Source organism: Somniosus microcephalus, chromosome 4 (genome assembly GCF_052327205.1).
Source record: "Somniosus microcephalus isolate GS21.2 chromosome 4, FLI_Smic_1.0, whole genome shotgun sequence".
NCBI lineage: Eukaryota > Metazoa > Chordata > Chondrichthyes > Squaliformes > Somniosidae > Somniosus > Somniosus microcephalus.
In genome coordinates, this window is record NC_140990.1 from 288,759,353 (window position 1) to 288,785,223 (window position 25,871).

A 25,871-nucleotide genomic window follows, 5' to 3' on the forward strand; every position below is an offset into this window, starting at 1 on the left:
GGAGAAAAACTGCAGAGTGTGAACAAAATTGCTGTGCATGCATGTAAGTAGCAAAGGCACAAAGAACCCTTAAATGCTAATAATTATTACATAATTCAAGTTAAAATGAATTAAACAGTACTTGTCACGTGTTGGTCAGAATGCCCGGGTCTACAAATTCGATGATGCTGCTCTTGTAAAACAGGTGCCTAAGGGACCAATATGGCGGGCAGCATGCGTGCGCTCATTCTGCGCCGGAAGTGCGCCACCTGCCTTATTCATTAGAGCTGCGTAGTAGACACCCGGGGTGTGCTCTTGAAACTGGCGTTAAGCCCATTCCATCTGCAAATCGGGGGGCCTAATGCCTATTTCAGGCCCATTTGAGAAATTGGTTTGTGAATGACCGCAGCGCTACGGTCAGTTTCTTGATGAGCTCAGCAGCCAAATCGGCAATCCATTAAGGAACCTCTGGAGCCTGCTACCCAAAAAGGAAGTTCCACGTTTTTTTACTTGCCTTATTGCAGGTCCAGAAAGAACAAGAGTGCTCCTCTGGGCTCCACCTCAACACCGTGGGCTGCTGCCAGCCACCGCCCACCCCACTCCTAATTGCCTCCCCCAATAACTTTCCAGACACTGGCTGATTTTGCTGCTCCTCCACATACAGCAAGCTGCCTCTGGGGCCACAAGTGGTGCCCACAGCTCACCGGTACTATCCTAATGAGGCCACAGACCAATTTGCTGGTCCTGCTGCCGGTCTCATTAGGTGTGTACAGTTTGCGCTGCACCGAGATCGTTCCACGATTTGGGTGCGATCCAATTTCTAGGCCTCAAATCTTATTTTTCTATTTTTTTAAAACTCTTATGCTGGTACCAGGCGTAAGAATTCTCGGGCCTTTCAGCAGGAGGAGGTTGAGCAAATAGCGCACCTCTCCACCTGCAGAGGCACTTTGCTTGCGCATTCATTGGATCTATCAAGAGAATTCTTGACAGATCGCAAGTTCCAGATTTCAGCACATGCGCTTCGCACGCCGAAACCCGCAACTTGCGCAGTCCCTACGGGCCTGTACAAACCCGTGGGGGTCGGAAAATATGGGCCTTTGTCTCCTCCCACGATGCTACAAGATAGCCAGGATTGACAGCTTCACTTATTGTGGCATTTCAGACGCCTCCATTTCTTTCAGGTGCAGTAGTGTGAAGGGTGGGGGGTGGGAGGTTGAAATTGGTCTTAGGCGGTAGCGCAAAATGGATGATAGCGATTCACCCCCAACAAGAAGGATATGTTGATAGGGTGAGTTGAAATAAGGTGTCGGAGGCTTGTGTGGAGCATAAACACTGAAATGGACCTGCTGGGTGGAGTAGCCGGTTTCTGTGCTGTAATAGTCTATGTAATTCTATGTTAAGTCAGGCATAGAAGTTTGATGATGGTATATCAACAACAGCTTTGCTAAATTACCCCAATAAAATTATCTCCAGGAAATTCCTGAGGTCTACTTTGAGAGTGTAAAAGGAAATATTGAATTCCATAAAGCTGACTGAAATTTTTACAAAATTTGGAAACACAAGAGAAAGATGCAGATCTCCAAGGTAATCCAAATTAACAACAGAAAATGCTGGAAAAACTCAGCAGGTCAGGCAACATCCGTGGAGAGAAATTTGAGTTGACGTTTCGGGTCAAACCCTTCTTCAAAACTGGAAAGAAAAGAAAACAGATCGACGGCAGGGCTGCGATCGGACAAAAGAAGTGAAAGAAACAAAAGAGTTAGACGAGATGGTAATAGGCTGAGATTAGGTGTAAAGTGTACTGGCAGGGCAAGAGATAGCTGCCAGGTGTGAGAGAGAAACAAAAGGAAAGGGGGGGGGGGGGAAAGGAATGGAAAAATTGCAAGAAAAAATGTGTAATAGGGGCCGAGGTTATGATCTGAAATTGTTGAACTCGATATTGAGTCCGAAAGGCTGCAGAGTGCCTAATCGGAAGATGAGGTGCTGTTCCTCGAGTTTACGTTGAGCTTCCGTGGAACAATACAAGAGGCCAAGGACGGTGAGGTCCGAGTGGGAATGGAGCGGTGAATTAAAATGACAGGCGACCAGAAGCTCGGGGTCACCCTTACGGACTGAACGGAGGTGTCCTTTCCCCCCCCCCTTTCCTTTTGTTTCTCTCTCACACCTGGCAGCTATCCCTTGCCCTGCCAGTACACTTTACACCTAATCTCAGCCTATTACCATCTCGTCTAGCTCTTTTGTTTCTTTCACTTCTTTTGTCCGATCGCAGCCCTGCCTTCGATCTGTTTTCTTTTCTTTCCGGTTTTGAAGAAAGGTTTGACCCGAAACGTCAACTCAAATTTCTCTCCACGGATGTTGCCTGACCTGCTGAGTTTTTCCAGCATTTTCTGTTGTTATTTCGGATTTCCAACATCTGCAGTATTTTGCTATCGTAATCCAAATTAACATTGTTTTTGGTGACACTGACACAGAAACTGGAAGCTGAGATTGAATTCTGCCTCCCACTCATCTAAGAAATGCAGAATGGCTAATATTTTCTTTAGTTGCCACTTTTGGGCAATGGTTCCCTGTATGTAGGCGTTTACAAATCATTTTATAGTTCAAGTTTTGCTTTACCTAATTGATGAAAAATTATATTTATATTAATCTACATGCTCCAGGCTGAATCGACTAACAACGCACCATGATTCAAAAGAAAACCATGTTCCATGATGTAGAAAACAATGCATGAAAACATAGAAACATAGGAGCAGGAATAGGCCATTCGGCCCCTCAAGCCTGTTCCGCCATTTAATGAGATCATAGCTGATCATCCAAATTCAGTACCCTGTCCCTGCTTTCTCCCCATATCCCTTGATCCCTTTAGCCTTAAGAAATATATCTAACTCCTTCTTGAATATATTTAATGAATTGGCCTCAACTGCCTTCTGTGATAGAGAATTCCACAGGTTCACCACTCTCATTCCTCCTCATCTCAGTCCTAAATGGCTTACCCCCTTATCGTTAGACTGTGACCCCTGGTTCTGGACTCCCCTGCCATTGGGAACATCCTTCCTGTATCTAGTCTGTCTAGTTCTGATAGAATTTTATACATTTCAATGAGATCCCCTCTCATTCTTCTAAACTCTAGCAAATACAAGCCCAATCGACCCAATCTCTCTTCATACGTCATTCCTGCCATCCCAGGTATCAGCCTGGTGAATCTTCACTGCACTCCCTCCATGGCAAGAACATCCTTCCTCAGATAAGGCAACCAAAACTGCACACAATACTCAAGGTGTGGTCTCACCAAGGCCCTGTATAACTGCAGCAAGACATCCTTGCTCCTGTACTCGAATCCTCTCACTATGAAGGCTAACATACCATTTGCCTTCTTAACCGCCTGCTGCACCTGCATGCTTACCTTCAGCGACTGGTGCACAAGGACACCCAGGTCTCGTTGCACTTCCCCTTTTCCCAATCCATTGCCGTTCAGATAATAATCCGCCTTCCTGCTTTTGCCACCAAAGTGGATAACCTCGCTTTTATCCACATTATATTGCATCTGCCATGCATCTGCCCAATCACCCAACCTGTCCAAATCATACTGGAGTTTCTCTGCATCCTCCTCACAGCACACACGCCCACCCAGCTTTGTATCGTCTGCAAACTTGGAGACACTGGGCAGGATTTTCATTGGGCCGTGGAGGCAGGATTGGAGGCGTGTCGGGGGTTAAAACCCTGAAATCGGGGGGCACGAACCCATCCGCCACCAACCCGCCTCCATGCCAGTTTCACAGGAGGCGGGTACCCGACCTGCACTGGGACCCGCCTCCCCAAGGCAGGAAGGGGATTAGTGCCAATTAACTGCCTGTTAACAGGTGGTTAACAGGCAGTTTTTAGCCTAATCCCTATTTTCATTGTTGAAATGTGGGATTCCCGACGGCTCCAAACCACACCAAGTTAGCGAGGCGGGCCGTCGGGATGAAGGGCTTGGAGTGGTCGAGATGTTCAGGTGAGCGATGGGTGCATGAGTGCAGAGGTAAGTGTGTTTGGTGTGTTTAAAGAAGTTTTACTTACATTTACATACTACAGCCTTCCTTCCCTCAGGTCTCGGGAGTCCCTCATCTCACCGGCACAGAAAGCAGAATGGCCACGATCTGTCAAAAGTTCTAGCATTCAGCTTTCGGTTCCAGGGAGATCTCTAAATCATCCTGACTGGAAGGAATTAACTTGGAGTACAGATTGTCAGTGTTTGACAGCTTCAAACAGCTGTGAAAAGCTGATATTTCATCTGTCAAAAGGTCTTGACAGATGAAATATCAATCTGTGACGTCACCTGTTACCGGGTGGCCCTTAATTGGCCTGCTGAGCCCGCTGGGCGGTCTCAACAAGGTCAGTCAAGTCAAAATCGCGTGGGTTGGCTAGAACTCGATGGGGGCGGGACTACAACCCCGAAAGTTGTAGTCCCGCCTCCTACCCGACTCCTCAATGAAAATCCATCACATTACATCTAGTTCCCTCGTCTAGATCATTAATATATATTGTGAATAACTGGGGTCCTAGCACCGATCCCTGCGGTACCCCACTAGTCACTGCCTGCCACTCGGAAAAAGGCCCGTTTATTCCAACTCTTTGCTTCCTGTCTGCCAACCAGTTCTCTATCCAAGTCAGTACCTTACCCCCAATCCCATGTGCTGTTCTCTTATGAGGGACCTTATCGAAAGCCGTCTGAAAGTCCAAATACACCACATCCACTGGTTCTCCCTTATCTATTCTACGAGTTACATCCTCAAAAAATTCCAGTAGATTAGTCAAGCATGATTTACCTTTTGTAACTCCATGTTGACTTTGTCCGATCCTGTCACTGTTTTCCAAGTGCTCTGCTATTACATCTTTTATAATGGACTCTAGCATTTTCCCCACTACCGGTCTATAATTCCCCGTTTTCTCACTACCACCTTTTTAAATAGTGGGGTTACATTAGCTACCCTCCAATCCATGGGAACTGTATGGGAACTGTTCCAGAGTCTATAGAATTTTGGAAGATGACCAGCAATGCATCTACTATTTCTAGGGCCACTTCCTTAAGGACCCTAGGATGTAGATTATCAGGCCCTGGGGATTTATCGGCCTTCAATCCCATCAATTTCCCTAACACCATTTCCCTACAAATACTGATTTCATTCAGTTCCTCCCTTTCATTAGACCCTATGTTCCCCAACATCTCTGGGAGGTTATTTGTGTCCTCCTTTGTGAAGACAGAACCAAAGTATGTATTTAATTGGTCTGCCATTTCTTTGTTACCCCTTGTAAATTCCCCTGATTCTGACTGCAAGGGACCTACGCTTGACTTGACCAATCTTTTTCTCTTCACATATCTATAGAAGCTTTTACAGTCAGTTTTTATGTTCCCTGTAAGCTTACTCTCATATTCTATTCTCCCCCTCTTAATTAATCCTTTTGTCCTCCTTTGCTGAATCCTAAACTGCTCCCAATCCTCAGGTTTGCTGCTTTTTCTGGTCAATTTATATGTCCTCTTCTTGGATCTTATGCTATCCCTAATTTCCCTTGTTGCCACGGTTGTGTCATCTTTCTTGTTTTATTTTTATGCCAAACAGGGATGAACAAATTCTGTAGTTCATCCATGCGATCTTTAAATGTTTGCCATTGCCTATCCACCGTCAACCCCTTAAGTAACATTCCCCAATCCATCCTAGCCAACTTGCGCCTCATACCATCATAGTTTCCTTTATTTAAATTCAGGGCCCTAGTCTCTGAGTCAACCACTTCACTCTCCATCTTAATGAAGAATTCTATCATATTATGATCGCTCCTCCCCAAGGGGCCTCGCACAACAAGATTGCTAATTAATCCTTTCTCATTACATAATACCCAGTCTGAGATGGCCTGATCTCTAATTGGTTCCTCGACATATTGGTCCAGGAAACCATCCCGTATACACTCTAGGAATTCCCCTTCCACAGTATTGTTACTAATTTGGTTAGCCCAATCTATATGTAGATTAAAGTCACCCATGATAACTGCTGTGCCCTTCCTGCACGCGTCTCTAATTTCCCATTTAATGCCATCCCCAACCTCAGCATTACTGTTTGGGGGTCTGTATACAACTCCCACTAATGTTTTCTGCCCCTTGGTATTTCTCAGCTCTACCCATATAGATTCCACATCATCAGAGCTAATATCCTTCCTTACTATTGTGTTAATCTCCTCTTTAACCAGCAATGCTACCCCGCCACCTTTTCCTTTTTGCCTGTCTTTCCTGAATATTGAATACCCCTGGATGTTGAATTCCCAGCCTTGGTCACCCTGGAGCCATGTTTCCGTAATCCCTATTATATCATATCTGTTTACATCTATTTACGCAGCTAATTCATCCACCTTATTACGAATGCTCCTCGCATTAAGACACAAAGCCTTCAGGCTTGTTTTTTTAACACTCTTAGACCTTTTAGAATTATTATTTACTGTGGCCATGTTTGATTTACACCCTTGATTTCTCTTACTGCCACTTTTGCTTTTCTCCTTCCTGTCTTTTGCTTCTATCCTTGCTTCCCTTTCCTCTGTCTCCCGCACAGGTTCCCAACCCCCTGCCATTTTCGTTTAAACCATCCCCAACAGCACTATCAAACACTCCCCCTCGGACATCGGTCCCGTTCCTGCCCAGGTGCAAACCGTCCAATTTGTACTGGTCCCACCTCCCCCAGAACCGGTTCCAGTGTCCCAGGAATTTGAATCCCTCCCCCTTGCACCATTCCTCTAGCAATGTATTCATCTGAAATATCCTTCTATTTCTACTCTGACTAGCACGTGGCACTGGTAGCAATCCTGAGTTTACTACCTTTGACGTCCTATTTTTAAATTTACCTCCTAACTCCCTATATTCAGCTTTTAGGTCCTCATCCCGGTTTTTACCTGTATCGTTGGTACCTATATGCACCACGACAACTGGCTGTTCACCCTCCCCCTCCAGAATGCCCTGCAGATGCTCCGAGACATCCTGATCAATTTTAAATGACAATTTTTTCTGAAATTCCCTGCAGTGTTTTTGTTTTTGAGAAAGCCACTCAGCCTTTATAAGCAGAAGGACTGTAAATCAAAGATCTCGCCTTGTTCAGGTGTCAGAAGGCATCTTGTTTGGAGCGTATGCTGTCAGTTGTGAAATATTATGAATTATTCACCAGTCTCTTCCATTTCAATGTGTTTTTAGACCTTTTTTAATTGTGCAATTTCAAAATGTCACCTATTTTTGGAATTTCTTAGCATCCAGTTTATATCTGAATCCAGAAATCAATTAACAAAAGGGACCAGAATCTGCTGAAAAAATAATAGTGTCTGAACAACGCACGCGGTTAGTAATGTGCAAATTGGGCAGCAGCTTGTGGATAGGAAGAGATGCCTCATGAATTTAGAATCACTACAAGTTGCTGGACAATTAGTGCAGTTCCACCGTTAGCTTTGCAAACACAGCATCTCACCTTTAACCACACTGTGAGTTTCATGAAGTTGCTGCATTTGCACATTAATTGTCCATTAAACTCGCCACAGAAGGTTAAGTCTAGCCCAAGTACCCTTTTAATGACATGATGATTGTTAATGACTGTCAATCAACCTCTCTGGCCCAAAATGTGAACAATTAAAAGTGTAGCGTCTCATTCCTTCAAGCAGTGAATTGTTGTTGGAGATTTTAAAACTGTCAAATTTATTTATTTTCTCCTACTTTTCCTTACCGTCTCTTCTGTTCTCTCCCTCTCTTAATCCAATCTTTCATTCCCTCTCTTTATTTCTTTTTCTGTACCTGATTTGAAATTGAATTCACTGATATCTAATTTACCCTCCTTCTCAGTCCTTTCTCTGTTTATTTCTCAATCCTTGAATCTCATTGGTTCAGGAGATACACTGTTCATCCCATTGTTCACCAAGGTCCCAGATGCCATGTTACCCTCGTCGTGCTGTTATCAGCTCGCACTTCCAGCAACTTACAGGGAAAAAATGTTTTTGAGCTGAAGGATGCAAGAGGAAGTCTAATTAACCGGACATGCCACGAGATGCCCTGCTCCAGCAAATTCCAGACCAAGATATTTACTTCCATCATTTGAATTATGAACAGTTTATTTTGAAGTAATCTAACCCCAAGGTAACCTTCCATGATGGGCTTCTTGGATTTTGTTTCAAGCACTAAGCAGATAAATGGAGACATTTCCGCATTCTACACCAATGCATCTCTATGGTAGCCTATAAGGGGGGGGGGGGGTTTGAAGTGCAAGTAATAATGGATGTTCCTTTCTCATAGTCTACGATTTGGTGCATCTGACAAATAGGTCAAGATCAGCAGCCTGGGAAACTGAAGGCCAATGTTAGACAAACCTGGGATTACAATCTGGTCCCAAGACATAAAGCATGAATACACTATGTTACTGAATTGCTGCTAGCAACTAATATAAATATTAATGTGGTGACCAACTTTGACAGTTTAAAAGGCAATGCAATGCACTGAACTGAAAAAAGCATACACATTCTTCATTTTTATTGAAGCAGATTCTTGTTCTTTGACTAAAGATAGTCTTTGGGTGAATATGTCTAAATATTGAAGAAATAACAAAAACTCATGGTAGTTTGAAATATATGCAGAACTGTTGAAATAAATCAGTTTATAATGAAACAGAGGAGCTGGAAATCACGAAATAACTAGTGTGATTTTTGTACCATTAATTGTCTAGCTTAATTCTATTAATTAATTTTTGTCAAAGGTAGGTCAGTGAGACCTCATCCTCAAAGAGCACAATTTTGATTTTTAAAGTTTGATTCACAACATTCAGGTTCTGTGATACTGAGAATTCTTTCTCCCGCCCATTAGCCAGAGCACATTGCTGATTCATTCCAGTCCTTCTGTAGCTCAAAGTGAACTCAAGTGAAACAATTTAAAAGGAATACATTTTTGAAAAATCCCAGCTGTCTGGAACACAAATAAATTGGAATCCTGTCTTTACAATTGCATTTTCCACTGTTGAAACAAGTAACCATTCTATTTGTGTGTTTATATGGGGTGGGTGTACTAGTAGTGTGATCCAAAATATCAAATTCCCCAAATAATCCTAATTGGAATCTGGTTAATTTAGGAATGGACACATTTTAAACCCCTGTTGTTGAATCATTAAAACAAATGCTCCGTGAGCCTGGCGGGACATATGCATTGTTTAGGAAGTGCAGAAGGCTAGGGCGAAATAGTGGAGATTTAAAATGAATAGATATTCTGGAGATTTGTGCAATTACCTTCAGGGATTAGGGAGTAATTAATCCTCAGATGGTAAAAAGGATGGAGTAAAGTCCATAACAAGGTAAATTGGACATGATCTGTAGAAAGAGCTGGCTTCATGGACCCTAATTTTTTTTCTTTTTCTTCCTTTTTTAATGGACAATACATCATAACTCATGCACGTCTGCAGTGCTTATGGGTTATGCACCTACATATTTATGAAAGAGCCATTGTAATTCGCCTGTCCTAATGCAACAGCTTTTATACCTTTACTATTTTAAGTAACTATGATGACAAATATTTTGGGCGAATTTAAAAACTGAGGCATATACAATAAATGCTTTAGAATTATCATCTCATTCAAAATTTACAGTTCTACAAATCAGACACCAATGGGCAACTAGTTTAATAGAAACTGGCAAAAAAAAATGAAAAATCATCAAAGTGTTTTTGTTCATACCAGTCCATAGTATATTATTTATGGAAGTGGTGCAAGCTGTATGAACTGTAAGATTCTTCTGCTCTAACTAGAATGTCCTGACTCGAGCCACATTTCAACTCATGAGCGTAGTCTTGGTACCTTGATTAAGAATGACTCATCTCATGTGGTTTAGGAGTACAACCTCTGTATTCTCAAAGGAACTCATTGAGCTCTTGTCCCTGTCTGACTGCACTAGAAAATCTGAAACTGCAGTTAGATCATCAAACTGCACGCCACAGCTTGCAAAGAAATCTGACAATGACAATGGCTGAGAAATTCCTTGGAACAGCTCCGGAAATGCGTCGGAAACCCCATTTCCTTGTGTAAGTTTTTGTGGCACTTACGGCGAAATAACACCAGTGGGGAGGGAGCAGCTCTGAGGAATTTCCTGGCCAGTGTCTCTGATGGGCATCTTCTTTCTCCAAATCCCACCATTAATGTTCAGATTTTTGTTACTTGCTGACTGTCCAACAGTTCAAATATAGCAAAACATATCAAGCAGCTTACCTTCAAAGCAACAGCAATTAAAGAAAAATTCTCTTAAGGATTCAGCTTACCACTTCTGGAAGCAGCTTTGTAGCAAGGTCATGAATGGCTTTACCAATAATGCAGATGGCTGACACAAGAAATATAACACCCAGGATGACACAAGCTCTGTGGAAAAGAAATTCATAGAGAGTTGATAAATCTTAATAAAATAAAATAACTTTTTAAAAAGCTGTTGTTCCAATTGTTCTTTGCTTAGAATGCATTGACATACTGTACAATTATGGTACGCAGTGTGTAAGGTATAGTATACATAGTAGATTGTAGTAGTGTGTGAGTTGTTCTGAATGGTTGGGATTGTAGATTACTCTGGGGTCCGATTCCAGATAACAGGTTGGTGTGTCATGTTGTCCTTTTACATAGAAATTACAACATGGAAACAGGCTAATCAGCCCAACCAGTGCTAGTTGGTGTTCATCCACCACATGTGCAGTTGTCCTAATCCCATGTGCCTGCCCTGTTCCAATATCCCTTTTCCCCCTTTCCTTCAACCATCTTTCTAACCTATTCTTAAATGTCAACATGGTCTTTGCGGCAGTCAATATTCCTATTGTCCTAACTCTCTTACATTTTATCTTATATCTATGTACCCTCGTTCAAGATCTCTCAACCACTAGAAACAATTTGTTTCTATCTACTCGGTCCAATCCCTTCATAATTTTAAACATGTTTATTAAATCACCCCGTAATCTCCTCTGTTCTAATGAAAAGAGCCCCAATTTTCCAAGGCTTTTGTCATATTTGCATTTCTTCATTCCGGGAAGCATGTCAGTAAAATAAAAGCAGAGCTGAGGACACTCCACGGGTCAAGCAGCATCTGTGGAGAGAACAGACAAGATGCCTTGGGCATGGAGCCTTGAGGAAGGGTGCATACCCAAAATGTCACGTCTGTTCTTTCCACAGATGCCACCCAACCCAATGAGTGTCTCCAGCGCCCTCCATCATCTTCATTATTATCTGAACATCCTAATGAATCTGCGCTGCACCCGCTCTGTTGTCTCAACATCCTTCCTCTAGTTTGGAGCCCAAAACTGCACGCTGTACTCCATAGTTTGCACACTGTCAGTGCCTGGTAAATTTTGGTTCTGTCGCCAGTGCTTTAATAGTTATCTTGTTCAAGTGGCATGGAATATGCTCTAAACGCTTTGCGTGTGACTTACAAGGAGGCTGTTGTTGACAAAACAACAAGCTGCTGGCAGTGGGCTGGAAACGGGAACCAGATTTTAAAGCATTTCTCAGGCTTGATCTTTGTCTCAGAGTCCATCATTTTCTTGGACTGGACTATTTTTCTTCATGCCTCAATCCACATTGACCAGCAGTCCACAACGGGGAGGCCTAAAAGGCAGTGTATCAAGTCCAGTCCAATGGGGTACTTAGTGATTTTATACATTAACTTTTCTTTTTAATTCAGAATTCCAGAATACTGCTTATAGTAATATTATAGCCACCAAAACCTCACACGAAGCAATGTTCTTTGTGCTAGGTTCCATACAGTACATAACATATTCTATATTCAGGAGCTTTTTTGTTACAGTCCCCACCATTTACACCGTCCACACTTAAACATGGGCAGTCACCTATATCGGGCAAATAGCGTTAAACATTTCCCAGTACCATAGGAGTCAATTACAACGTATTAAGCGCTATTTCAGGCAGTTCAATAGGTACCTTGCATCTCATTAATCTCTCGTCTGCCAAAAATGCTTATTGTCCCGGATGATCCTGGAATGCAAAGATAACCCCCGGCTTCTTTTCTCGACTGCAAACCGTCTCCTCCACCCATCCCTCCAACAACAAGTGCGAAGACCTCATGGACTTCTTTGCACGAATTTTGAGACCACCCGATCAACTGCCTCTGCCACTTCCCTCCCTTCCCCAAGCCCACCTGGCCAAATTTCCTCCAAGGTTCCCCCCTGCCCTAGCCCTGAACTTGCATCTTTCTCTAGTTTCTCTCCTATCACCTCTCATGTCCTCTCTGAGCTCATTTTGTTCATGAGACCCACCTCCTGCTCCCTCGACCCTATTCCCACTAAACTGCTGACCACGCAACTTCCCTTCCTGGCTCCCATGTTAGCTGACATTGTTAACGGGTTTTCTCTCCTCAGGTACTGTCCCCCTCTCCTTCAAATCTGCTGTCATCAAAAATGCAACACTTGAGCCCTCTGCCCTTGGAAACTAACGCCCCATTCCTAACCTCCCTTTCCTCTGAAAAGTTCTTGAAAGTGTTGTCACCTCCCAAATCCGTGCCCCTCTTTCCCGGAACTCCATGTTTGAATCCCTCCAATCAGGTTTCCGACCCTGCCACAGTACCGAAATAGCTCTTATCAAAGTCACAACTGACATCCTACGTGACTGTGACAAAGGTAAACCAGCCCTCCTTTTCCTTCTCAACCTGTCCGCATCCTTTGACACGGTTGGCCACACCATCCTCCTCCAACGCCTCTCCACTGGGTGGGACTGCACTCACATGGTTACATTCTTATCTATCTAATCGTAGCCAGATAATTACCTGCAATGGCTTCCCTTCCTGCTCCCACATCGTTACCTCTGGTGTCCCCCAAGGATCTATCCTTGGCCCCCTCCTGTTTCTCATCTACATGCTGCCCCTCGGCGACATCATCCAAAAACACAGCATCAGTTTCCACATATACACTGATGACACCCAGCTTTACCTCACCACTACGTCTCTCGACCCCTCCACTGTCTCTAAATTGTCAGACTGATTGTCCGACATCCAGTACTGGAAGAGCAGAAATTTCCTCCAACTATATATTGGGAAGACAGGGGGCCCAACTTTGTGCGAGGCTAGCACCAATTAAAGCTAACATGCACTACTTAAAGGCAGTCTGCACCTCTTAAAGGGGAGGTGTATTCTGCCTGCAGATCATCATTCAACTGGCTGAGGAAGACAGTGCAAAAAATCAATTAATGATGGCACAAACAGTCGATGGCCCCCACACCATGGGGAAGCTTGCTATCCCGGCAAAGCCACTTGCATACTCCGCCTGCTTCTCTCTGGTCAGAGGGCAGACAATGAAGTCCCCTCTCCTGGCATTAGAACATAAGAAATAGGAGCAGGAGTAGGCCATACAGCTCCTCAAGCCTGCTCCGCCATTCAATAAGATCATGGCTGATCATCGACCTCAACTCTATTTTCCCGTGCAATCTCCATATCCCTTGATTCTCCTAGAGTTCAAAAATCTATTTAGCTCAGCCTTGAATTTACTCAAAGACTCAGCATACACAGCCCTCTGGGGCAGAGAATTCCAAAGATTTATAACCCTCTGAGTGAAGAAATTCCTCCTCATCTCAGTCTTAAATGGCCAACCCCTTATCCTGAGACTGTGCCCCCTAGTTCTAAACACTCCAGCCAGGGGAAACAACCTCTCGGCATCTACCCTGTCAATCCCCTTCAGAATCTTGTATGTTTCAATGAGATCACCTCTCAGTCTTCTAAACTCCAGAAAGTATAGGCCTATTCTCTCATCAAAGGACAGCCCTCTCATCCCAGGAATCAATCTAGTGAACGTTCGTTGCACCGCCTCCAAGGAAAGTATATCCTTCCTTAGATAAGACCAGAACTGTGCACAGTACTCCAGGTGTGGTCTCACCAAGGCCCTGTACAATTATAGCAAGACTTCCTTACTCTTATACTCCAACCCCCTTGCAATAAAGGCCAACATTCCATTTGCCTTCCTTATTGCTTGCTGTACCTGCATGCTAGCTTTCTGTGTTTCTTGCTCTCTGAACCAACATTTGAAAGTTTCTCACCAATTAAAAAATATTCTACTTTTCTATTCTTCCTACCAAAGTGAATAACCTCACATTTCCCTACATTATACTCCATCTTCCACTGTATTGCCCACTCACTTAGTATATCTATATCCCTTTGCAGACTCTTTAGGGGCAAAATTGGGTCATGCCCCCTTTGGGGCGCTAACTTCGCCAGGGCACTGTGTGGTAAACCACTGTTTGTATTCCTGTTTGTCCTGTTTGTATTCCACTGTGTACATGCCTGGACATGCCTCGGCTGACTCCTCCCACAGGTCCTAGTATAAAGGTGACTGCTCCTCAGCCCTTGGTATCCTGGACCGGTCGACCACTCGAGGCAGACCTCCATTCTGTTGTTAATAAAAGCCTTTAGTTACTCTTCTAACTCAGTCTTTTATGAGTAATTGATAGCGCATCAATTTTATTAACAAAATTTTTATAATGGAGAAGATCCTCACACCAGCATGCCTGGACTTAGATCATCGGGAGGCGGACTCATCCACCAAGTTTACTCACTGGCTTAAGTGTTTCGAAAAATTCCTGACCGCCTCCGAAGCAATCAAATCGGACGAGGACAAACTGGATGTCCTGACCTCCAAAGTGAACCACCGAGTGTACTCGGTCATCCAAGACGCGACCTCGTACGCGGATGCTATCAAGCTCCTCAAGGACCAGTACACGCGCCTAGTGAACGAAGTGTACGCCAGGCACCTCCTGGGGAGTCGTAAACAACAACCTGGGGAATCAACCGTGGAATACCTTCAGGCACTGTCTGTGCTTGGCCGGGCCTGTGGTTGTAAGGATGTAAAGGCCGCCGTGTACACAGAGGAACTTATCCGGGACGCTTTTGTAGCGGGCCACAGATCCAATTACACACGACAGCGACTGTTGGAGCAGAGTAACCTCGACCTCAACAAGGCCTCTGAACTCGCACTATCGTTGGATGCAGCCTACCAGGGCATGGATGCCTACTCCTCTGCACCGTGGACGCCGCGGGGAATGACAGCCTGGGACACGGTAGGACCGCCTCATAGCGCCGTGCCACCCCAGCCACACCCCAACAACGGCCCAACTACCGCAGCAGTGTCCCAAGGCCAGACAGCAGTGCCCCAAGGCCAGAAATGCTACTTCTGTGGCCAGGCAAAACACCCCAGAGCGCGCTGCCCGGCGAAAAACGCGATCTGCTCGGGCTGCGGGAAGAAGGGACACTACGCTAGCGTCTGCAGGGCCAAAGCCACCCCGAACCCCAGCAGCGCCGCGTGTGGGCCATGGGCGCCGCCATTTTGGACCTCCCCGGCCGTGTGCGAATCACCGGTACAGCAGCCATTTTGGACGCCTCCAGCCACATGGGGATCATGGACGCCGCCATCTTGGACGACAGCCGGGACGCAGCAGGCCCCCGACACCGCCTCATCTGATACCCGCAGCGACACACCGACCCCTACGCTGGCATCCGTTACACTGGACCAAGCGAGACCGCACCAACTGGCCAGTTCCACAATGGACATTAAGGTAAATGGTCACGATACAATCTGCCTTTTTGGCTCTGGGAGCACGGAGAGCTTCATCCACCCCGACACGGTGCGGCGTTGCTCTCTCCCAGTCCTGCCTGCGCAACAGCGGATTTCTATGGCCTCCGAGTCCCAGTCGGCGGACATCGGCGGCTACTGCGTGGTGACACTCGTAGTAGACGGGACCGTGTACGATCATTTTAAACTTCTGGTCCTGCTGGGGTTAGATTTTCAGTGCCACCTTAAAAGTGTTACGATTGCGTACGGTGGACCCCTACCCCCACTCACAGTCCACAGCCAGCAGCTTCCAAATTGCCCGCCGCGCACCAGGTGCAACCTCTCCACACTCAGAGTCACCCCCCCACCACTGTTTGCTAACCTCACCCCCGACTGTAAGCCCATCGCCACAAAGAGCAGGCGATACAGTGCCGGGGACAGGGTTTTCATTCAAACCGAAGTGGAGCGGCTCCTGAAAGAAGGGATTATTGAGGGCAGCACCAGCCCCTGGCGAGCCCAGGTTGTGGTCGTTAAGACCAGCGAGACGCAGCGCCTGGTCATCGACTACAGCCAGACAATAAATCGCTACACCCTGCTGGACGCCTACCCACTCCCCCGTATAGCTGATATGGTCAACCAGATCGCGCAGTACCGCGTCTTCTCGACCATTGACCTGAAATCAGCGTACCACCAGCTCCCCATCCGCCCTGAGGACCGCCAGTACACTGGCTTTGAGGCAAACGGCCGCCTCTATCACTTCCTTAGGGTTCCCTTTGGCGTCACCAACGGGGTCTCCATCTTCCAAAGGGAGATGGACCGGATGGTAGATCAAAATGCGTTGCAGGCCACTTTCCCATATCTGGACAATGTGACCATCTGCGGCCGTGACTTGCAGGACCATGACGCAAACCTCGAAAAATTCCTCCGCACCGCCCAACTCCTAAACCTGACATATAACAAGGAGAAGTGCATATTCCGCACAAACCGCCTCACCATCCTTGGCTGTGTTGTGGAACACGGAGTCATCGGCCCCGACCCCGACCGGATGCGTCCCCTTATGGAACTTCCACTGCCCCACTGCCTCAAGGCCCTGAAGAGGTGCCTAGGGTTTTTCTCCTATTACGCCCAGTGGGTCCCCTACTATGCGGACAAGGCCCGTCCGCTGATCAAGTCCACCTCTTTTCCCTTGACGGCAGAGGCCCGCTTAGCCTTCCACCGTATCAAGGAGGACATTGCCAAAGCCACCATGCACGCAGTGGACGAATCCATCCCCTTCCAGGTGGAAAGCGACGCGTCCGACTTTGCCCTGGCCGCTACCCTCAATCAGGCGGGGAGACCCGTGGCCTTCTTTTCACGAACCCTCCAAGGCCCGGAGACCAGACACTCCGCTGTTGAGAAGGAGGCCCAGGCGATTGTGGAGGCTGTGCGTCATTGGAGGCACTACCTGGCCGGAAAACGATTTACCCTGCTCACTGACCAGCGTTCAGTTGCTTTTATGTTTAACAACAAGCAGAGGGGCAAAATCAAAAATGACAAGATCTTGAGGTGGAGAATCGAACTTTCCACCTACAACTACGAGATCTTGTACCGGCCAGGGAAGCTAAATGAACCCCCGGATGCGCTATCGCGTGGCACCTGCGCCAGCGTGCAGATCGATAAGACTACGGGTCCTCCACAATGACCTCTGCCACCCGGGGGTCACCAGGTTCTTCCACCTCATCAAGGCCCGCAACCTGCCTTACTCTATTGAGGAGGTCAGGACCATGACCAGGAACTGCCAAGTCTGCGCTGAGTGCAAACCACACTTTTATAGACCAGACAGGGCCCACCTGATAAAAGCCACTCGCCCCTTCGAGCGCCTGAGCGTTGATTTTAAAGGGCCTCGCCCCTCCTCCGACCGCAATGTGTACTTCCTCAATATTATTGATGAGTACTCCCGTTTCCCGTTCGCCTTCCCCTGCCCGGACATGACCAGTGCCACGGTCATTAAATGTCTGAACAACCTCTTCACCCTGTTCGGCTTCCCCAGCTATATCCATAGCGACCGGGGCTCATCGTTTATGAGCGACGAACTCCGTCAGTACCTGCTAACTAGGGGTATTGCCACAAGCAGGACCACCAGTTACAACCCCCGGGGGAACGGACAGGTGGAAAGAGAAAATGCGACAGTTTGGAAGGCCGTCCTGCTAGCCTTAAAGTCTAGGGGCCTTCCAACCTCCCGCTGGCAGGATGTGCTCCCCGATGCGCTCCACTCTATTCGGTCACTGCTCTGCACTGCCACTAACGCCACCCCTCATGAGAAAATGTTTGTCTTCCCAAGGAAGTCCACATCAGGGACATCGCTACCGCCATGGCTGACGTCCCCAGGGCCGGTCCTACTGAGAAGACACGTGAGGACCCATAAAACGGACCCCCTGGTCGAGAGGGTCGACCTCCTCCACGCCAACCCCCAGTATGCTTACATCGCATACCCGGACGGGCGGGAGGACACAGTCTCCATAAGAGACCTTGCACCCTCGGGGACCACAGTAACCCACTACCCACTACCACCCCCCCCCACGATCCGATATCCAGCCCCAGCAGACGGCAGGCCTGGGCCCCGCGACCCGCTCGACATCTACAAGGACGACACGCCTGTGCCACAGCCTACGCTGGACTCGACGCCGGAAGCGTCACTACCCCTGCCGTCGCCACGCCGATCACAGCGGCAGACAAGACCTCCGGAGAGACTCCAATACACTAACTTTTAATACACTTCACCCCGCCGGACTCAATTTTAAACAAGGGGTGAATGTGGTAAACCACTGTTTGTATTCCTGTTTGTCCTGTTTGTATTCCACTGTGTACATGCCTGGACATGCCTCGGCTGACTCCTCCCACAGGTCCTAGTATAAAGGTGACTGCTCCTCAGCCCTTGGTATCCTGGACCGGTCGACCACTCGAGGCAGACCTCCATTCTGTTGTTAATAAAAGCCTTTAGTTACTCTTGTAACTCTCAGTCTTTTATGAGTAATTGATAGCGCATCACACTGCTTTTAGCGCCCCGAAAAAGTTAGCGCCTCCACACTCAGAATTATCTAGTAGCGCCCAAGAGGGCGGCGTGGCGCTACTGGAAGTAGCAGGTACTGCAGGCCTTCCTCCCTTTATTAAAGGGGAAGGGCCTAGCGCAGCGCAACCCGGGGCCCAGCTGGACCACCAGGGATCAGAGTGCTGGCAAAAGAGCCCGGCACTCAAGAGGAGTGCCGGACTCACGGTGTACAACTGGCACTCCACGGGGGGCTTCACAGGAGGCCGGGGACAGCAACAGGGACAAGGTGCTGGCAGGCGGTCAGCAACAAAAATGGCCACCCGGCATCTCCCCTTTAATTTGCGCTGCCCTGGCCGCATGTACGCCTCCCTGACCCTGTTGGACATAGCTTCTGATGGTAAGTCAGGGGGCGCTACCGAAGATCGCAGCCGGGAATCCAAATATACTACATCCACTGGTTCCCCTTTATCTACCCTGCTAGATACATCCTCAAAAAACTCTAATAAATTTGTCAAACATGATTTCCCTTTCATAAAAACATGTTGACTCTGCCTAATCATGTTATGATTTTCTAAGGCCCTGATACCACTTCCTTAACAATGGATTCCAGTATTTTCCTTGCGACTGATGTCAGGCTAACTGGCCTGTAGTTTCCTGTTTTCTCTCTCCCTCCTTTCTTGAATAGCAGTGTTACATTTGTGACCTTACAATCCACTGGGACCGTTCTAGAATCTAGGGAATTTTGGAAGATCAAAACCAATGCATCCACTATCTCTTCAGCCACCTCTTTTAGAACCCTAGGATGTAGGCCATCAAGTTCAAGGGATTTGTCGGCTTTTAGTTTCTCTAGTACTTTTTCTCTACTTATATTAATTACGTTAAGTTCCTCACCCTTATTAGACCCTTGGTTCCCCACCATTTTTGGTATGCTTTTTGGGTCTTCTACTGTGAAGACAGATACAAAATATTTGTTTAACGTTTCTGCCATTTCCTTATTTCCCATAATAATTTCTCCTGTCTCAGCCTCTAAGGGACCAACGTTTACTTTAGCTACTCTCTAAAGAGCGTCTGTCATTTCTATGATGCAGCAGTGGACAGCGAACTGGGAGATGTTACAAATGTCGCCTGCTGCAGCCTAGAAGGATCCCAATGCAAAGACATTCAGGGCCACGGTCACCTTCCCAGCCACTGGCACAGTGCCCTTTCCCTGGTGTGAGGCTGCAGGTCTGTTTGCAAGAGATGCCAGTGTTCTGTGAGCACCTCCTTCGTAAACCCAGATGCCTTATACTCTGCTGCTGGCTCAGGTTGAGGTAAGAGAATTGCTCTTGGAAGACTCTAGGTGGGTAAGGCCTCCTGCTGAGAGCCCTTCTTCCCTTCCGCCTCCTCCCTCTGCAAGCAGCTTGTCCTCTTCTCCACTGCCTCTGCTCCATATCCCTGTCATGCTGCAGGCCAAGGGGGAGGACAACTACAGCACCCATGACTGGAGCAAGTGGTCTGACCAGAGTCGTTGAAGTCAGCAGCAAGGCCTTCTCCACTTGCAGCCCCACTCCCTGTCACCTCACCAACTTTCAAAAAACTCTAGAAAGCTCCAAACATTTCACAAACTTACACAGAGCCAGTAAAAAACACTCTCACCAAGGGGGCGTCTGGTGCGGCCCACAGCAGAATTGTGCACGCGCGGCTCGGACACCATTTTCGACCTAAAACGGCACCCATAGCACCCAAACAACGGGCGCTACGCAATCACATTTTTAGCTCTTCCTGTTTTTCTTTAAATCACATCAAAGAAGCCCTCCATTGGTGACATTCAAACACAAGCGGTCCATTCAGCCACTTACCTCGGCTGGTAATTTAAACTTCACGAGTGGTAGGGACTGTATAAACTCTACACTGCCTAGCCTGATGGATTCCTAATGAATATGCATGAGACATTTGGAATAAAAGAGACATTTGAGCATCACCAAAAGCACTGCAATCATCTACACAGGCCATGTTTCTAATTTATTTCTGTTTATTTTGGAAAGCAGGTTTAAAATGGACAGTTTATTTCACGTTCCACAACAGAGTGCACCACATAAACTGCAACAAATGAGAAATGACAATTGCACGATTCGCTTTCAAAGCTGGAAACTGAAATAACAAGCCACACTCATCAACTGTGTGAATATGTTTCATTGCTGGAACCTATTGTGGTTTTACCATCCATCACTTATAGTCGACAAATCGCGTTAATACCAACGCACTCGTAGTGGGGACTGTGTTGGCTTTCAAAGAAATGCAAAGTCCAAGGTCACAAGACTCCTTGTGGTGGAAACTTCAAGCCTCAGCCTGGGAAAGTGGAGGGTGGTGGTTGGGGGGGGGGGGGTGGGGGGGTGGCGGGGAGAAGAATTGCATTGTAGAGGGCCCTGGGGTAGCCACGCACTCCATGGTGGTCAGAGCTCAGTCAGGTGGTTATGCAGCGCTGCACAAAATGATCCCAAACGACAAAAGGCTGCTTAACAAGCAGCCTTCATGAACCATTGATGAGCTCTCCAGCTTGTCCTCAGGCGAACATGTTGCTTCTCCTGCAATTCCAACTGCACTTGCTCATCCTAATTAGTGCTCTGTGCTTCAACAATTGCTCCATCCTGAAACTCACTAAGTGACCTCTCCTTGCAATTCTGTGTTGGTGATTACCACTGTGGGAATATGTGGTGCAGGGTGCTGTGATACGCTTGGTAGAGACTGGCTGCTCTGACACTGCCTTTCTTGGGCAGCTGGAGGAACAGAAGACAAGCATATTTTACAAAGGTAGGAATAAAATGTCCCATGAAATAGAGCTTTCGCGTCAGCTGTGGCTCAGTTGGTAGCACTCTCGACTTGGAATCAGACGGTTGTGGGTTCAAGTCCCACTCCAGAGGCTTGAGCACAGAATCTCGGCTGACGCTCCAGGGCAGTACTGATCGAGTGCTGCACTGTCGGAGGTGCCATCTTTGGGATGAGGCATTAAACCGAGGCCCCATCTGCCCTCTCAGGTGGATGTAAAAGATCCCATGACACTATTTTGAAGAAGAGCAGGGGAGTTCTCCCCAGTGTCCTGTACAATATTTATCTTTCCACTAGCATCACTAAAATCAGATTATCTGGTCATTATCACAGCTGTTTGTGGGACCTTGCTGGGCGCAAACTGGCTGCTTTGTTTCCTACATTACAACAGCGACTACACTTCAAATGTACTTAATTGGCTGTAAAGCGCTTTTGGATGTCCTGAGGTTGTGAAAGTTGTTCTACAAATTCTTTCTTCTTTTAAATGGCAAGACATTTCAATGTGTTTCATCTCCACGGCTCCAGTGTAGGTCTGTGTGTGAGGGAGTGAATGAGTCATTGAGTGAATAAAGAGAGAAAGAGCATGAAAAGCAAATGATGATACTGTTGAGATACCGCGGCAAACGTGGGAGTCGAGACCAGAGTTTGGTGAAACACAACTGCTTTAATCTACATCATGGCAAAGCCCGCACAACCACTTAAATACTCCCCAGACAGGAAGTGCTCCCGGCAGCCTGTCCCTGCGGGAAACAAGTTGCTGGAGGAAAGGGCCCCCGGCTGGGGGTGTCTGCTTAACTGTCCGTGCCGCCGTGAGCGGATTATGTCCAGTGGTGGCGTGTCGCCACAGAGCTCCCCCCAGAATCCGCTTAGGAGGAGCGGACGAGTCGTGACAGTGGTCTAATGGTTCTGCCGGAGCGGCTCTGAGTGGTCGCCGGTCTAGTTGGAGGGGCCGGGCGGTTCGCCGCCGGCTGTGCTGGCTTGCTAGCGGGACGGCCTCTAGTTGGAGGTCGGGCCACGGGGACCTGTTCCCCTGGTTCTGTGTGTGCTGGTTTGAGCCGGTCGATGGAGACTGTGTCGACCCTGTCGCCGAGTCGCAGCTTGAAGACCTTGTCCCCGGTTTGTAGTACCTCGTACGGTCCGTCGTACGGGGGTCGCAGGGGTCCGCAGTGCGCGTCGTGTCGCACGAAGACGAAGCGTGCCTGCTGTAAGTTTGGCGGGACATGAGGTGCGAGTTCGCCGTGTCGGTTGACCGGAAGTGGGGCGAACTGTTGAGCAGAAGAGAAAGAGTTGAGCCACTGCTGTTCGGCCGACCAAGGCGTGGTAGCCTCCGGGAGGAATTCACCTGGTACGCGCAGCGGTTGTCCGTAGACTAACTCCGCTGCCGAGGACTGGAGGTCTTCCTTGACCGCGGTGCGTAGGCCTAGTAGCACAATGTGGTAAACCACTGTTATACCTGCCTGTATGAGTGTTTGTATTCCACTGTGTACATGTCTGTACATGCCTCGGCTGACTCCTCCCACGAGTCCAGGTATAAAGGTGACTGCTCCACAGTCCCTCTGTATTCTGGACTGGTCGATCACTCGAGGCACACCTTCATTCTCTTGTTAATAAAAGCCGGTTAGTTACTCACTTAACCTCAGTCTTTTGAGTAATTGATAGCGCATCACACCCACGGTAGGCAGTCAGTCCAGGTACTGTCCTGCAGGCCGGCGCGGAGTGAGGCCTTGAGTGACCTGTGGAAGCGTTCACACAGCCCATTGGCCTGCGGGTGGTACGCCGTGGTTCAGTGGAGCATCACCCCGAGGTTGCGTGCTGTGGCCGTCCAGAGTTCGGAGGTGAACTGGGCGCCTCTGTCGGAGGTTATGTCGGCTGGTACACCGAACCTTGCGACCCAGGTGTTAACGAACGCCCTGGCGATGTCGGCTGTGGTGGTGGAGGTCAGCGGCACTGCCTCAGGCCAGCGTGTGTAGCGGTCGACCATCGTGAGGAGATAAGTTTGGCCTTGCGATGGCGGCAGAGGACCGACGATGTCGACGTGTACATGGTCGAAGCGGCGGCTGGGTACCTCGAAGTCTCCCAGGGGTGCTTTTGTGTGCAGCTGTACCTTAGCCCGTTGGCAGGCGAGGCAGGAGGTGGCCCAAGTCCAAACATCTTTGCTGAGGCCGCGCCAGACAAAGCGCTGGGAGAGGATTTTGACGGATGCGCGGGAACCCGGATGGGAGAGCCCGTGTAGCGCGCCGAAGATGCGGCGGCGCCAGGTTGCAGGGACGACCGGCCTGGGTTGGCCGAGTGAGACGTCGCAAGTGACTGCCGTGGCTTCGGGCCCGTGCGCGACCTTGGCTAGGCGTAGCCCTGGCAGGCTGGTAGCCGCCGAGAGGAGGTCTGGGTCCGTGAGCTGGGCCGCTGCTAGTTGCGCGTAGTCGACCGCGAGGTGATTCGCGCAGATGGCGGGACGGGAAAGGCAGTCGGCGACAACGCTGTCTCTACCGGAGACATGCTGGATGTCCGTAGTAAACTCGGACACGGCCGCGAGCTGGCGTTGCTGCCTAGCGGACCAGGGTTCGGTGTGCTTGGCCATCGCTATGTGAGCGGCTTGTGGTCCACGTATGCGGTGAAGGGGCGGCCCTCCAGGAGGAACCTGAAATGGTGGACAGACAGGTGGAGCGCGAGAAACTCGCGGTCGAAAGTAGATTATTTGACCTCCGGGGGGCGCAGTTGGCGGCTGTAGAAGGCAAGTGGCTGCCACGCGCCATTGACCCACTGCTCGAACACGGCTCCGACCGCGTGGTCGGAGGCGTCGGTGGTGAGCGCGACCTGGGCATCGGCCCTCGGGTGCGCGAGCAGGGTGGCGTCGGCGAGCACGTTTTTGGTGGCGTCGAAGGCGGCTGACGTGTCAGTGGTCCAGGCTACGTCCATCTTGCCGGATTTACCTCGGAGGGAGTTGTATAGGGGCTTCATGAGGGCTGCAGCTCTGGGAATGAACCTGTTGTAGAAGTTCACCATCCCGAGGAACTCCTGGAGGCCCTTGATGGTTTTGGGGCGGGGGAATTGCTGGACGGCCTGCACCTTGTTGGGCAGGGGGACGGCCCCAGCAGGGGTGATGTGGTGGCCGAGAAAATCAATCTCGGCTAGGCCGAATTGGCACTTCGCCGGGCTGAGGATGAGCCCGTGTTGGGCTAGGCGCCCGAACAGCATGCGAAGGTGTTCGAGGTGTTCCTGTTGGGAGGAGCTGGCCATGAGAATGTCGTCTAGATAGACGAATAGGAAGTTCAGGTCCCGGAGGACTGAGTCCATAAGGCGCTGGAAAGCCTGGGCTGCATTCTTGAGGCCGAAGGGCATTCTCAGGAACTCGAACAGGCCGAATGGGGTGATGACGGCCGTTTTGGGGATGTCCGCAGGGTGTACGGGGACTTGGTGGTAACCGCGCACCAGGTCGACCTTGGAAAAGACGGTTCGTCCGGCCAGTCGCGCCGAGAAGTCCTGGATGTGCGGCACCGGGTATCGGTCGGGGGTGGTGGCGTCGTTGAGGCGGCGGTAGTCCCCGCAGGGGCGCCAGCCTCCGCCGGGCCTGGGGGCGATGTGGAGGGGCGAGGCCCAAGGGCTGCTGGAGCGGCGGATGATGCCGAGTTGCTCCATGGTGGTGAACTCGGCCCGCGCGATTTCCAGCTTGGCTGGGTTGAGTCTGCGGGCGTGGGCAGAGACCGGGGGGCCGCTGGTGGGGATATAGTGCTCCACACCGTGTTTGGCGGCTTTGGCCAAAAAGGTCGGGTTGGTGAGGGCGGGAAACTCAGCTAGAAGTGCCGAGTAGTCGTCCGTGGCTCTGGCGAGGCAGTAGGTCGTCAAGCCGGCCGAACGGGCCGGGATGAATGCGCCAGGGATGGGGGCAATAGTGTTGATGTCGACGAGGTGGTGCCTCGGAATGTCGACAAGGAGGCCGTGGGCGCGTAGGAAGTCGGCGCCGAGGAGTGGGCAGAGGACCTTGGCTGTGAGAAACTCCCAGCGGTAGCGGCGGCCTGCGAGGTCGAGCGTGACCATGCGGGTGCCGTATGTGCGGATGTCAGAGCCATTGGCTGCGGCCAGCGTGATACCCCATGCGCCGCGTTGGATTTCGAGGGCGGGGGTGATGCTGTGCTGGGCTCCTGTGTCGCACAGAAATTGGCGGTTGGTGCTGTCATCGGTGACGTACAGTAGGGGCCCCTTTTGCCCCGCGGCCATCGTGGGGGCCGGTGCGGGGGGGGGGGGTTTGAAAGTGCACGGTGGCATGCAGCGTTGGGCCCTAGTGCCAAAACGGGTGTGGTAGTAGCAGTGACCCGGAGTGGAAGGGCGGTTGGGCCTAGTGGGCCGGGGAGACCGCGTGGTCGTTGCCGTGAGGTCGGGCGCGACGTCGCGGGCGGTCTGCACGGAGGGCAGCCGGTCGGCCTTTTTGGCTATCTCATTCAGGTCCGTGGAGCCAGACTCCACAATGAGCGGGCGGATGCTGGCGGGGAGCTGCCGAAT

General features: G+C 49.1%; 1 protein-coding gene across 1 annotated transcript in view; it reads right to left on the bottom strand.

Moving 5' to 3' along the window:
- Positions 1–25,871, bottom strand: part of tmem163a (transmembrane protein 163a) — a 314,776-nt gene that overhangs the window by 55,920 nt on the left and 232,985 nt on the right. Inside the window, exon 5 of the mRNA XM_085986596.1 lies at positions 10,274–10,370. Within this exon, the coding sequence (XP_085842722.1) occupies positions 10,274–10,370 (97 nt within the window). The remainder of the gene's footprint in view (positions 1–10,273; positions 10,371–25,871) is intronic.